General features: G+C 39.6%; 1 protein-coding gene and 1 long non-coding RNA gene across 4 annotated transcripts in view; one reads left to right on the plus strand and one right to left on the minus strand.

The window, feature by feature from the left end:
* The first annotated feature begins 293 nt into the window (after positions 1-293).
* Positions 294-10,262, plus strand: LOC148116916 (uncharacterized). Of its 2 annotated transcripts, XR_015731542.1 has the most exons (3): positions 294-426; positions 3,801-3,908; positions 4,770-10,262. It is a non-coding gene; the product is annotated as an uncharacterized LOC148116916 (long non-coding RNA). The 2 variants fall into 2 exon arrangements; XR_015731541.1 differs by having other exon boundaries at positions 3,801-10,262.
* Positions 10,263-10,964: 702 nt separating this feature from the next.
* HAAO (3-hydroxyanthranilate 3,4-dioxygenase) overlaps positions 10,965-13,970 on the minus strand; it is a 39,956-nt gene continuing 36,950 nt past the window's right edge. For both annotated transcript variants that reach the window (XM_034427683.3, XM_034427682.3), the window contains exons 9-10: positions 13,562-13,644; positions 10,965-11,103 (exon numbers count right to left, since the gene is read on the minus strand). In XM_034427683.3, coding sequence (XP_034283574.2) covers positions 11,025-11,103; positions 13,562-13,644 — 162 coding nt within the window. In that variant the 3' untranslated portion in view covers positions 10,965-11,024. The remainder of the gene's footprint in view (positions 11,104-13,561; positions 13,645-13,970) is intronic.

Raw genomic sequence — 13,970 nt, forward strand, 5'->3', positions numbered from 1 at the left:
TATCTGAGCATTGTTTAAACATTACATGCAGTTGACATATACATCAAACATTGACTGCAGCTGCTTTTCTTGGCTTAGAAAATCCATAATTCAGATTTGTGAAGTCCTTTGAAGCTCTGGATTTGAATGCCTCCAAGAATTTGTTTCTCTGCCAATTCACTCTTTCAGTCCGACCTTGATTATGATTCTAGGTATGAGTGGGCAGTTTACACAGTCATGAACCACTTTATGAGAACCAGATGTTCCCAAGAGTGATTGTATGTGGGTATTATTAAAGAAATAAAAGGAATCAATTTCTGGCCACTAACACATGCTACTCTCTTAAGGAAGCAAAAAGTCAGCTGTGTTACAAAATTCTTCTGATGTCCCCCATAAATCAGATCCTGATCCTTGCCCTCTTAGTCTTCTCCTGTCTCACAGATGCTGGTGAGTTTTAAGCAATTCAGATGAAAGTTTAGCTTGGTGATCACTGACAGGAGAGTTTTCCAGTGAAGTCCTATATATGTTACTAAGGAGATGAAAGAGGCAATGTGAGTGTTATTCTCATCCATCTCTGATGTCTTTTTATGATCTGTTAGGTACTTCAGTAATATAATTTTAGTTGTGAGTCCTGGGGAGCACAGATAGGACAAGTTTCAGTCTTGATCCTTTAGGCTGGCACGTTTCACCTCAGTTCAGAATCTTATTTCAGAATGTGTTTAAGCAATGCCTATAATACTTTCATTATAATTATTTGAGACAGAATTGAATGACATTTGTAGATTCATACACCATACAAGGGAAATTGTAAACCTAATATGGGGTTTTCTTTTTGTTGGTATTTTCTTTTGGTGAAAGAAGTTTTAAAATTTGAACCCATTTAACACTATTTGAAGGGATGCTGTGGCTCAGTTGCTAAGAAGCTGAGCTTGTCGATCAAAAGGTTGGCAGTTCAGTGGTTCGAATCCCGTTACTCAGGGGTGAAATGTAAAATTTGTTACTACCGGTTCTGTGGCCATGGCTTGGGGGGGGGGGGTAAAGTGACTGGATGGGCGTGGCCAACTTTTTTTTTTTTAATGCAAAATGCAAAAAAAATGCTTTGAAAAGGCTCTGCCGATCAGGCAACACAGCTGGGATCGTAGCCTTTTCAAAGCATTTTTTTAAACCACCTCTTCCACTGAAGAGGTTGCAGAAAAAAATGCTTTAAAAGTCTCTCTGATGATCCCAGCTGAGTTGCCTGATTGTCAGAGAGATTTATAAAGCATTTTTTTCTGTAACCTCTTCAGCAGAAGAGGTGGTTAAAAAATGCTTTGAAAAGGCTCTGACTATCCCAGCTGTGTTGCCTGATCAGCAGAGCCTTTTCAAAGCATTTTTTTAACCACCTCTTCCCCGGAAGAGATTGCAGAAAAAAATGCTTTGAAAAGCCTCTGATGATCTGAGCTGAGCTGCGCGATCATCAGAGGCTTTTTTTTTACTTTTAAAAGCATTTTTTGGCGGAAGAAGCTGTAGAAAAAATGCTTTTAAAAGTAAAAAAAAAGCCTCTGATGATCATGCGGCTCAGCTGGGCATGGTGGGGAGGGCAGGGATTTTTGCTACCAGTTCTCCGAACCACCCGCAGCCATCGCTACCGGATCGGGCGATCGGGTCCAAACTGGGAGCATTTCAACCCTGCCGTTACTTGTCCCAGCTTCTGCCAACCTAGCAGTTCGAAAGCACATCAAAAATGCAAGTAGAAAAATAGGGACCACCTTTGGTGGGAAGGTAACAGTGATGGGTTCTAACCGGCTTTACTATTGGTTCTCTTTGTGCACATGCTTCGTGCGCAATCGCCTCTTCAGTCGCGCGCTTCACGAAGCACGTTGGGAATCAGCCCAGCTGAGGTGTGGCAATCCTCTCTGCCGCACCTCTCAGCTGGGTGAAAAAAGACAAAATAAAAGGTAGGAATACTGCGGGGGTGGGCGGGAGGGCCCAGCTCACGAAGAAAGGGAACCAGTTCGGTGATGTAATAGTATCACCGCTACCGGCTCGGCCGAACTGGGCTGAACCAGGAAGAACCCACCACTGGAAGGTAACAGCGTTCCATGCTCCTTTGGCATTTAGTCATGCTTGCCACATGACCATAGAGATGTCTTCGGACAGCGCTGGCTTTTTGGCTTTGAAATGGAGATGAGCACTGCCCCCTAGAGTCGGAAATGACTAGCACATATATGCAAGGGGAGCCTTTACCTTTACCTAACACTATTTGAAATGATCTACATTTTTAGCCAAGATAGATTTAATCTGTTGATGTAGCAGATCATTTGGTAAGTATGATACATGGTGAATTTCAAACTGGAAATGTGCAGACCTTTTCATGTCAAAAATTGTTGACTTTGAATGCAGCCACTTTTCTTCCTCCTTCCAATTTTATGGCAAATTGCTATTTTGTTGATGTAAGTAATGTGTTTTTGTGTGTGTCTATCACAGAAAAAAGGCAAAAACAGCATAGTGTTAGAAAGATAATGTAAAACTATACTTGTTTGAAAGCCCCAGAATACCAGTGGCACAGAGTTATTAGAGGCATAAACATTTTTTTCATGTTTTATTTAAAGGGAAATATTGATATTATAAAAGGCTGCTTACAATACAGGACCAGTCTTTCTCCCTCCATGTGCCCCCCTTTCTCCCAGGTCACCTGCACTAAAACTTTTGGTAAGGCCCATTACTTGTAATTAAAACAGAAAGCTGTAACAGCCTTTCCTCCTAGCAAATCAGAAAGTTTGTGAGATCTGTCCTTCATTTCATTTCACAGCCCACTGACTAATTTTATACAGACACCCACATCCTTCTCCTTTGTCCCATTGCCAACTAGTCTGAAACCAAAATAAATGCACTTTTTGTATAAAAGCTGAGCTATGTATGAAAGTTCAGTAGATATGTTTACAGCACATATTTCATCAATGCAGTTGCAACCCTGATGGTTTTCCCCCCTCATTTCAGTTATTTTTAACAGTTTATTGTGTGAATCCAGCAGACCTGTGCAAACTACCTCTTCATGCCTGCACCTCCTTGCTGCTTCTAAAGTTCAACAGAAATGGCCCCATTGTTTCATTTTGTTTATTAAATTTATTTCACCTTGTTTTAAGATCTCCTCGGGCAATTCCAAACAGCTTCAGTTAAAGGAATGTCTGCACAATGAATCAAGGGGACTTTATTGGATCATATTGCATCAGAACTCAATGAGTGAAAGGTTGCATACCTCTAGAACCAGTGCTATATGGTTGTTCAGCACTCAGTATCCAGAATGATGGCTTTATTCTGTTAGCAGGCAAATCAGTTGTCTTAATAGTTTCAGCATGTTATAAATGATGGATTGTGCCAGGGGTGAAATCTAGCAGGTTCTGACAGGTTCTGGAGAACCGCTAGCGGAAATGTTAAATGGTTCAGAGAACCGGCAAATGCCACCTCTGGCTAGCCCCAGAGTGGGGTGGGAATGGAGATTTTGCAATATCCTTCCCCTGGAGTGAGGTGGAAATGGAGATTTTGCAGGAGCCTTCCCCTGGAGTAAGGTGGGAATGGAGATTTTGCAGTAGCCTTTCACTGCCATGCCCACCAAGCTACGCCCACCAAGTCACACCACGCCCACCAAGCCACGCCCACAGAACCGATAGTAAAAAAATTTGGATTTCACCACTGGATTGTGTACATTAAAGTTATGCGACTCTTGATATAAAGGATTTCTTTGTTTCTGGACATACAATGCCCTACAAGCTATAAAACCTGAACACAATTATATCTAATGTGATATAATTAAAATACTCAAAATTTCTCTTTCAAAGCAGATGCCCTTCTATGTGCCAGTTGCCTACCTAACAAGTTTAATGTCTGTGATATGAAGACCTGCAGAACTAACCGTAAAGGAATCTGTGCTGCCACCGTCATTTATAAAGGTACAAAAACAATGCTAAGTTCAAGGATAATATTTAGATTTGCTAAAATTGTTCTTTTTTTTCTTGTCACATTCTTACAATGGTAATTGATTACTAGGTTTTTGCTTTGTACTCCAATTTAGTTTTAATGATATGAAGGAAAATGTACCTCAAAAAGATTTCAGTAGAAATCTTTTTCTACTTTTTCCCTTCCTTATCCCACTTGTTAAACTGAATTAGAAAGTTGCAGAATCAATACAGAGTAAATGTAAAATGGTCTGTCTGTTTAGAAAGAGATCTAATATCATGTCTGCCATGGCTTTCTCTTTTTTCATTGTAACTTGCTCCATCCCATCCCAGTCTAATCTAGAGAGTCTCCCACTAGAAGAAGTTAAATTTATATCAGCCATGTAAGAAACTACAGAAAAAAGGGAATAACACTCAATCAATCTTTCAATGATTAAGAAGAAATATGGTTGTGAGATTTTGTCCTGAAAGAAAAAAAGCAAACAGCCTGAAATCTGATTTATCTATAATCATAAAAAGGACAGGTAGAAACCAAGTCCTTTTGCACCAAATCTACTGCACCATTTGGATGGGATAAAAGGGTTCAAGAAATTGAATCTTGATTTCAGCACAAATATATTTGCATTTGATATATAGTCTTGCTGGATATCTTTCACAATGGCTTCCTTCATCCCCCCCCCCAATCTATATATCAAAGACCTGCATTCTTGTCTCCTTACCTGTACCTGTTTCAAGTTCTAATTTGGTATGAAGAAGTTTGATAGATGGACAGCTTAGCTAAATATGAAAAATTGGTGTTTTGTGGATTTTATTTAAAAATGTTTTTATTTTCCTCCTCTGCATTCTTTGTTTTAGGAGATGAAGCTGTTAACAGAATTTTAGCCTGCAGGTTAAAGTCAGAAGCAAAGTGTGGTCTCAACATATATAATGCTATAGAAGATAACCGCTATGAGTTTAAGTGCTGCAATAATCGTGATTTATGTAATATGGATTTTGCAATAGTCCAAGGAAAGTAGCCACAAGATCTCCAAGGAAGAAATTGGTTTCCTCTCTATATTCTTTCTCTCAAGTTTGATAGCTGAATTGGGGGCATCAGGGGGAAGAGGGTTTGATTTTATGGATGCAACCATCAACTTGCCTTTTTTAATTCCACTTCTACCCAAAACAATGTTTTACCAGTTCAGGAATCACTATAGTTTTAACATCTGCTAATCTATGGAAAAAAATTGAAAAAAAATCTTCTGTGAAGAACAACTTCAAGACAGTCTTAAAGTAGGCAAATATTTCAGTGGTTGTGAAGCTTTTGTAATATATTCAAAACTGTTTAAGAAACAGGCCAGTTACATGATAGAAGACAAATTTTAAGTCTAACCCTAACCCTAACTCTAACCCTAACCCTATTGCTAACAATTGCCGCTGCTGCGGTGGTGGAAACAGGCGGTGGCGGCAATCTCCGCTGCCTGGAATAGATTATCATAGGTATTCTGGGAGGCTGATCCAACTGCCAATAGGTGGTGGCGAATGGCAGTAATAAGCGTTGGCGTTGGGTGGCAGCGATAGGCAGCGGTGACAGGCATCTGGCACAGAGGACAAAAACAGGGTGTGCAGAGGCCGAAAACGGGACGCGCGGAGGCTGAAAATAGCTGCAGGGTGGGGGCTGGCGGGTGAGTGGGGCTTCGGCAATATTCTCTCCATAAGACGCACAGACATTTCCACCCACTTTTGGGAGACAAAAAAGTGTGTTTTATGGAGCAAAAAATACAGTACATATATAGACAAGATTGTATTCCAATATATCAAATTTCATTTCTACAGCAAGTAAAATTATTATGGTACTTTGTCAAACATTTACAAATTGCATCACATTATACTGATTCAATTAAAAATTCAACAAGAAATTAACAATGAAAATATTTATTCTTTTGTAGAATATCTAGGCCTTTTATAGCATTTGAAGAATATTTCTCACACGGTTCAATTAACAGCAAGCCCATATTAAAGAAAATTCTTACACTAAGCACTACAAGTTTTCTCAAAATTTTTCACAAATTTCTAGAACAGGGATTTGAAATGCGAACATGACTTTCACTGAAGCTGGAAAGTAAGGGGGAAGTAATGTGGATTTTAATACATTTTTATATTTCTTGCATAGATAAGTCACCTTGTGAAACCAAAAGCCCTTAAAGAAGACGATAGTGTTGTTGTTCTTACAGTGAAATAAATTGTGGCAATATCATCAGTGTAGAAATATTCCTGGAATGAAGATGGAAAATTAACACAAAAGAAAAGTGTGTGATGACTAGATTAGTCAAATTCAGAAGTTTTTCAAAGCAGACTGATTCATTACAAAAACAAAGTCCAAGAGTCTTCCCATTAAAAATTTCATATTCTCATCAATTAGGGTACCTAGGCAGAAAAAAAGAGATTTAAGGCAGTGGTGAAATCTAAAATTTGTTACTACTGGTTCTGTGGGCGTGGCTTGGTGGGGGGGGATAATGTGACTGGGTGGGCGTGGCCAATTTTTTAAAAAAACTTTTAAAACCATTTTTTCTACAACCTCTGATTGGCAGAGGCATTTAAAAGAAAAAAAGGGTTTTTTTCTTTTAAATGCCTCTGCTGATCAGGCAAATCAGCTTGGATCGTCAGAGACATTTAAAAGAAAAAAAGGGTTATTTCTTTTAAAAGCCTTTGACGATCCCAGCTGAGCCGTGCGATCATCAGAGGCTTTTTTTTTTACTTTTAAAAGCATTTTTTCGGCTGAAGTGGTTGTAGAAAAAATGCTTTTAAAAGTAAAAAAAAAAAAGCCTCTGATGATTGTGTGGCTCAGCTGGGCAATGGGGGGGGGCAGGGATTTTTGCTACCCCCCTGAACCACCCGCCTCCATCGCTACTGGATCAGGTGATCCGGTCCAAACTGGGAGCATTTCACCCCTGATTTAAGGTCCAAACTGTCTACATATCTTGAATCTTGATAGCAGTTGCTTCTCCCCTTTATTCTGATGCTTCCTCTAAACCTTTAACCCAGTGTTGTGCTTTGGAATCTCTTTCTTGGAGGTTCTTCTGCTGTGGTTAACATTATTCAGATCTGGTCACTTTCATTATTTTTAATCTACATTAACAAAGTATTATATAAAGCAATAATTTTATCACCATCTACTTCAGGTTCTTGTTTCATCTAAGACACTGCTTCCATCTAATTTTCCAGATCCTCAAAAATATATTAATTCTATGTATTAAATGCCTTATCTGTCCCTTGCCAAAGGGCAAAACCAAAACACAGCATTTCCACACTAGTAGTTTATAATGTCATTGGTCATAGTTATGGCAATATATCACTAAAGCAAACAGGGTTTTTTTATTATAACGTTACCCAACATGATGATTGGGTGATGTTATAAATTGCCAGTGCAGAATCCCACAGAGACACTGTATTATTGAATCAAGCTGTGCACTGTCAAAAAAAATTGGTGGTTCCCCTATGAACTGGTTATGCTGAAATGAATATTCTGCTGTACTTGCTAGATTTTTTAGTTGTAAAAGAAGTTTATATTGTCATAAAGCCTAGTCATGATAGGCTGATGACTGTGCCATTTCTAGCAAATACATTACATCTGCTCATGTATATTTTCTGTCAAGACAGACAAATAGTGACAGCCCTCGTCACATTGATCAACTGTATGCAATCTGTCCTCACTCTCTCAGCTTTCAGCATTTTCACCAACTCCATTGTTTTTATTCACAACTTATTTCCCAAGGTATTAATTTAGGCTTTTTAATAAAAAAAATAGAATGCAGTCTTTGTTATTTTCTTGCAGAACTCATGAAGGTCTGTGAGCTTCTTTTCTCACAGAAAAGACTTTTATCCTATTAGTACACAGGTACAATGGTAGTATTAATATTGTTAAGATATTTAACTCAATGGCAGTGAATCCCTTGCTCTTGAGCAGCTTGGTCTGTGATGGCAGTTTCTTCTTATCACATCCATGAAGAGGTAATTTATTTTAAACACATGGGCAGTCCGATGGAGTGGTCTCACTCTTGGCTGCTTGATTTCTCCTGAGCCTACTCTTTCTTGGCTCATCCAAATCCAGTCTCTTCTTCCTTTTCCTCCTCAGCTCTGTAAATACAGTCAACCCTCAACCAACACACAGCAGGTGAAACTTGTCACTGGCTGAGTCTGACAATTGAACCAAATCCCATGGTACCATCAATAGATCTCCTCACTTTGTAATCACTGAGCTGTTGCTCCTGTATCCCCTTTTAGCTCTAACTTGTGAGCAGCGTTAGTCTCTCTAACTCCCTTAACTTGCAACTTCAGTCTCTTTTTCCCTTTCTCTCAAGTAATTTTTCTGCCTTTCTGTCTGGTTCCTATCCCTTTATCCGATTAAGCTGTTCTTTACTATAGGTAAATCATGCCACCCCTTTTCCTTTCCTTTTCTTATCCACAACATCCAAGTTAACCTTCTTCTGTTTTTCTGCTTTTCCCCCCAGACAGTCATTTATGTCTCAGAAAAGGCCTTACACCAGGGGTGTCAGACTGGTGGCCCTTGGGCCGGATGTATCATGCGCAATGGGAAAATGTTGAAAAATGTCATGTGACAGCAATGTGATGCGGCGAGTTTGACACCTGTGCCTTACACCCTTAACTCCACAACAGGAGTGTTCTTGGGCTAAGGGTAAAAAATGGCAATTATAATTTAGTTATAATTAAAACCCCAATCCTTTTTAATGTGCATCACAAATATGGGACACCCAAACAAAGATTGCAATTGCCATCTTGACTTTTTTAAAACATAGACACATACTCCATGGACAGTCGTTTTGTATCCTTTCCAATACCTAGCTTTTTTCTCAATTTTTCAAGAAAAGAATTCTCCTCCTTTTCAGAGGTGCTCAAGTCTGAATTCCTTGCAGGCTTGCAGGTTTAATGCTATTTACTTAAAAAAGTAGCTTTTCCCATGAATTCTTTACATTTATTCCCTCCAATTCTGATTCTTTCCAATTACATGTCCCTGAGCAATTAGTTTTTAACATTCAGCATTTTTGTCCAGCTTTTAGGTTTTAGGTTTTAGGTTTTATTAAATTTGTACACTGCCCTTCTCCCGAAGGACTCAGGGCGGTGAACAGGCACAAAATAAAACACATAAATACAAAAGTTAAAACATGATTAAAACCCAATTAAATAATTTTTGCCCGAGACAATTTAAAACTCCCAATAATTTAAAACGAATTAAAATTCCAGTTTAAAAAATTTAAAAGAAGGGGAGAAAATTAGGCCAGGCCGGCCTGCTGGAATAGGAATGTCTTCAAAGCACGGCGGAAAGTGCGCAGGTCCGGGATCCTCCGTATCTCCGGGGGGAGCTCGTTCCAGATAGTAGGTGCCCCCACAAAGAAGGGCCTCCCACTAGGGGCCGTCAGTTGACATTGTTTGGCTGACGGCACCTGGAGGAGCCCCTCTCTATGAGAGCGTACCGGCCGGTGGGAGGCTGTTTGTGGTAGTAGGAGGTCCCATAAGTAGCCAGGTCCTAAGCCATGGAGCGCTCTAAAGGTGGTAACCAAAACCTTGAAGCGCACCCGGAAGACCACCGGGAGCCAGTGCAGCTCGCGCAGGAGAGGTGTCACACGGGAGTGCCATGTTGCACCCATAACCACCCGCGCGACCGCACTCTGCGCCAGTTGGAGCCTCCGGGTGCTCCTCAAGGGGAGCCCCGTGTAGAGAGCATTACAATAGTAATTCATTACCACTTTCTATCAAATCCATTGAGTTACAATATAATACTGAGAATGTAGGCTATTAGGGATAAATGGGGATAGAGACATCTTGGAATGATGGCTTGGCTTCTTTTTCCTCTGGGCTCAGTTTGAACAATTAGTATGAAATATAGCCCACAGCAAGAGGAAGATGCTATTTTGGATCCTGAATTGTGTTATTTCTTACATGCTCTTCATAAAACTGGCTCTGGTTCCAACAAAATCAAGGATAGGCCTTTGTAGGTAGATGGTTCTTCCAAGTATATGCCCAAGTATATCTCTCTTTGACCTTGGCCCAGAGGAAGAAGATGCTGTTGGTTATGGAGTTTTAACTCTACTTTGTGCTTCATTCATGCATTCATTCATTCATTCATTCTGTTGCATGCTGTCCATTTTACAGAGGCAGAGACTCATTGAGATAACTGTACTCCTTTTTGCTCTTTTTTCATATAATCAAATGTATTTTATGGATGCAAAATTTCTTGCACTGTCAAGAAAGATCTCAGCGTTCTGTCCACTGATAGAAGCCTATTTACTATGTATCAGAATCTTATGAAAGAATAAACCTGTTCCATCTAATGTTGGCGATAACATGCAATCATCAGGATAAACTAATCTTTTATGAATCCATCCAATCCCCATTTATAGCTTCCCAAACAAGTGGCCATGAATGTGTCTTAGAACAGCACCTTTCATTATTCACTCAGTTATTCAAAGAATGGTCTGAATTTCCCATTTCTTCCTAAGGTTTAACTAACGAAAACACTACCAATAATGATAATATTCTCTTTATGCCCCTGTAATGGCAAAGAGTTTCACTGTGGACTGGGCACATTTTTAAAAGTCTGTAACTCTGAACTGCAAAGCAAATGTTCTGGATGCAAGCAGCTGCAAAAGCCAGGATAGTAATAGCACTTAGACTTACATACTGCTTCACAGTGCTTTACAACCCTCTCTAAGCAGTTTTCAAAGTCAGCATATTGCTGCAACAATCTGGGTCCTCATTTTACTGATCTCAAAAGGATGGAAGCTGAGTCAACCTTGACAGAAATCTAAGAAAGATTTTGCTGGAGCAGAACAATCTTTACATCTAATAACCAACCCAGACATCAGCAAGGAGACCAGAAGTGAGATATGACGTACTAGCACTGCTTCCTGTTTATACTAAGATGCTGATATTGTTAACACACACACACACACACACACACACACACACACACACACCTCAAGTTGCACTCAGTTCCGGGAAGTACATTTACATTATATTTTCAAAGTTCTAAAACAAGCAGAACATAGACACTTTTGGTATATAAAGAGAATTGTATTAATAATTCTTGAGAGCAGGATATGAATACCAAACTCAGATACAGGGTCTTTTCCTCTCTGGATTCTGAACAACAGAAAGAGCAATGGATCCTTCATCTCTCTTCCAGTGAAAACTTGAAAAAAAACACCAAACAAAAGTAAAGAATGATGCATAGTTGTCAGAATTTTAATTATGAGCCATGGCATAGTACCTTTCCCAACTAGCTCCCTCCTAGCTCTTAGCTGGGAATTCTGAGAATCGCAATCTAGACCAGGGGTCTCCAACCTTGGCAACTTTAAGACTTGTGGACTTCAATTTCCAGAATTCCTCAGCCAGCTTTGCTTTGCTGGCTGAGGAATTCTGAGAGTTGAAGTCCACAAGTCTTAAAGTTGCCAAGGTTGGAGACCCCTGATCTAGATGCATCTGGATATACAAGGTTGGGAAGGTTGTCTAACAAGTGTAAAATCTGAATCTCCTAAAATACTGATGCACCTAACCCATTAAAAAACATATGTTATTTTTTTTTCAGTACAATTCCAAGAATTATTATCAGTTAAAAAGAAGCTTAGTGTTATTTTGAAGATGCTACAAATTTTATAGTGTAACTTCAAACTGCTCCTCCTCTTCCTCCTCCAAATTTAATTACAAGTAATTGAAGCAATAAAACCAAATAATTTGGGTGCTCTGGGAAAATATCATTACTTTAAGTACATAGAAAGTTTCCAAAAGATATGGAAACATCGTATTGAAATAATTAGAGCAAATTGCAATACCAAAGATGAATGGATCCCACCAGGAAGCTTGGCTGAATTAAATATTTAGCCAGATTTAACTTGGTTTAACTTAACTGTGATCTCAGTGTTAATTTTCCATTCCTACAATTGCCTCTAACAACATCAAAGCATATTCAGTGGACTATATGTATGCATCATGGGCTAGTTTCAAGAGTCTAAAACAAGGAATAGAGCCAGGAGAAGGCATGTCAAGAATCAGATTCTGTGCTATCAAGCCCTATCTTAATGCTGAGCCAGCAATCAGTCTCACTATTTCTGCCTTGTACCAGGTGCCTCCTCCGTTGAGGTCTTGGGGATGCCAATATCAGAAGATAGACCTTCATTAGTTAAAGGGTCTCAGATTTGCTGACTTATGCCAAGACATAGCTAGATCTTGCAGGACTGCTCAAGAGTAAACTCAGATAAAGAATGTGGTTCATGAGAGCAGTACAATATGTAAGCAATTCAGGGGAGATATGATATAGGTGACAAGAGGCATCTTTTGGGACTCATGTGTCCTGAATATACATAATGTTCATAGTCTGCCTACTTTTTTTTCAATGGTACTGTTGCATGCTTCCCAGTTAAGTAATTAAAAGCAAAAAATCTCTTGGATGAATCAAGCTTAGATTAATAGCACAGAACAGGTATTTCAGGAAATTAAAAAGCCAGCACAAATTATTTTTCTGGAAATTATTCGCCAAAAGAATAATATATATTGAATTTGATTCATGGCACATTTTCCAAAGGTAGTTAAAATCAATGCTTCATTGATCTAGAGCAGTCATGGCTAACCTTTTTGCTGTCGCATGCCAAAAGCAAGGGGAGCGCCGGGGGGGGGGCTGTTTCCCCTTGCTTTTGGCACATGACAGCAAAAAGGTTAGCCATCACTGCTCTATACACCCATAATTCAATGCACCCCGCCCCACGCATTCGCGCGCGACCCCCTGCGTTTCCCCCGCTTTTGGCATGTGGTGGCATGGAGGGCCCAGTAGGCCCTTTTTTCGCCTTTCCCAGGCTCCAGAGGCTTTCTTGGAGCCTGGGGAGGGTTAAAATGGGCTTCTGCCCTCCCCCCCTCGGAGGCCCTCTGGAGGCCGGAAACAGCCCGTTTCCCAATTTCCGGTGGGCCCGGAAGGCCCAAAAATCAGCTGGCTGGTGCGTGTATGCGCACTGGAGCTGAGCTAGGGCAATGCTCGTGTGCCCACAGATATGGCTCCGCGTGCCACCTGTGGCACGCATGCCATAGGTTCACCATCACGGATCTAGAGGAAACAAAATATGCAGAGATCATTTTAACATTACTGCAGTTTCTAAAAGATAAATACTTATTCAGCTTCAGGGGGAAAAATATAACCAATTTATTCCAATAGATTTTGCTAAACTAACTTCTGGCAATGTTTGCCTCTGGTCATGCTAAGTGATTAGGCTGTGAATTATAGATCATCTATGTCCAGAAAGCCACAAATTTAAAGCCACAAATTCTGCAAACCTGCAAAGAAATTATGTAAACCAGATCAAGCTAAGCATTAGAGACTTGGCATTTACTGGGGGTCAAAGACCTCTAAGTATTTTTTGCTTCCTTGAGGAACAAGGTCTCAGCTAGGAAGATTGTTGAAGTTCCTGCCAAAATTGCTGCTATCCTGGAGAGAGCGATAATCTATAGAACCTTATACATTAGGAACCTGTAAGTCTGCACCTGAAGACTCTGTTCATTTTAACCATACATTAATAGAAAATGGAAAGCAGGCATACTTGAGAGTATAAAAATGCTTTAGTCAAATGTGGGCAACAATAGATAGATAACAATATTTTACTTACTTAGTTTGCACTGGGACAAGAAGGCTGTCTCCGGCCCTTAAAATCAGGATTTCTCTATCAATAGTAACAAAAGATGCACCTTCCTAAAATGGTGGGGGAAAAGAGACAGACTTTTAATTCTTTCTGGTTTTAAAATGGAAACGGAGATAAAATTTAAAATGTAAATTTAAAAATTCACCAGTATATCTGAATAAACAAATCTTGCCTGTCTTGTACTCATCTTTGCTCTACTTCATCAATGACAGTAGGTTAATTATAGATACACACTTAAGCTGGTTGCTTTGGCAACATAGACACATTCTCACTGCTTTCCCAATGTCTACTGCTTACAATAATGTGGATAAAAAGTTTGGAAAAAATGCTAGTAAATGTGTTAGTATATTTCTGTCAGTTATCTACAACATTAAAT

The sequence above is a fragment of the Pantherophis guttatus genome, chromosome 1 (genome assembly GCF_059756535.1).
Source record: "Pantherophis guttatus breed Tessera chromosome 1, ASM5975653v1, whole genome shotgun sequence".
Taxonomy (NCBI): Eukaryota; Metazoa; Chordata; class Lepidosauria; order Squamata; family Colubridae; genus Pantherophis; species Pantherophis guttatus.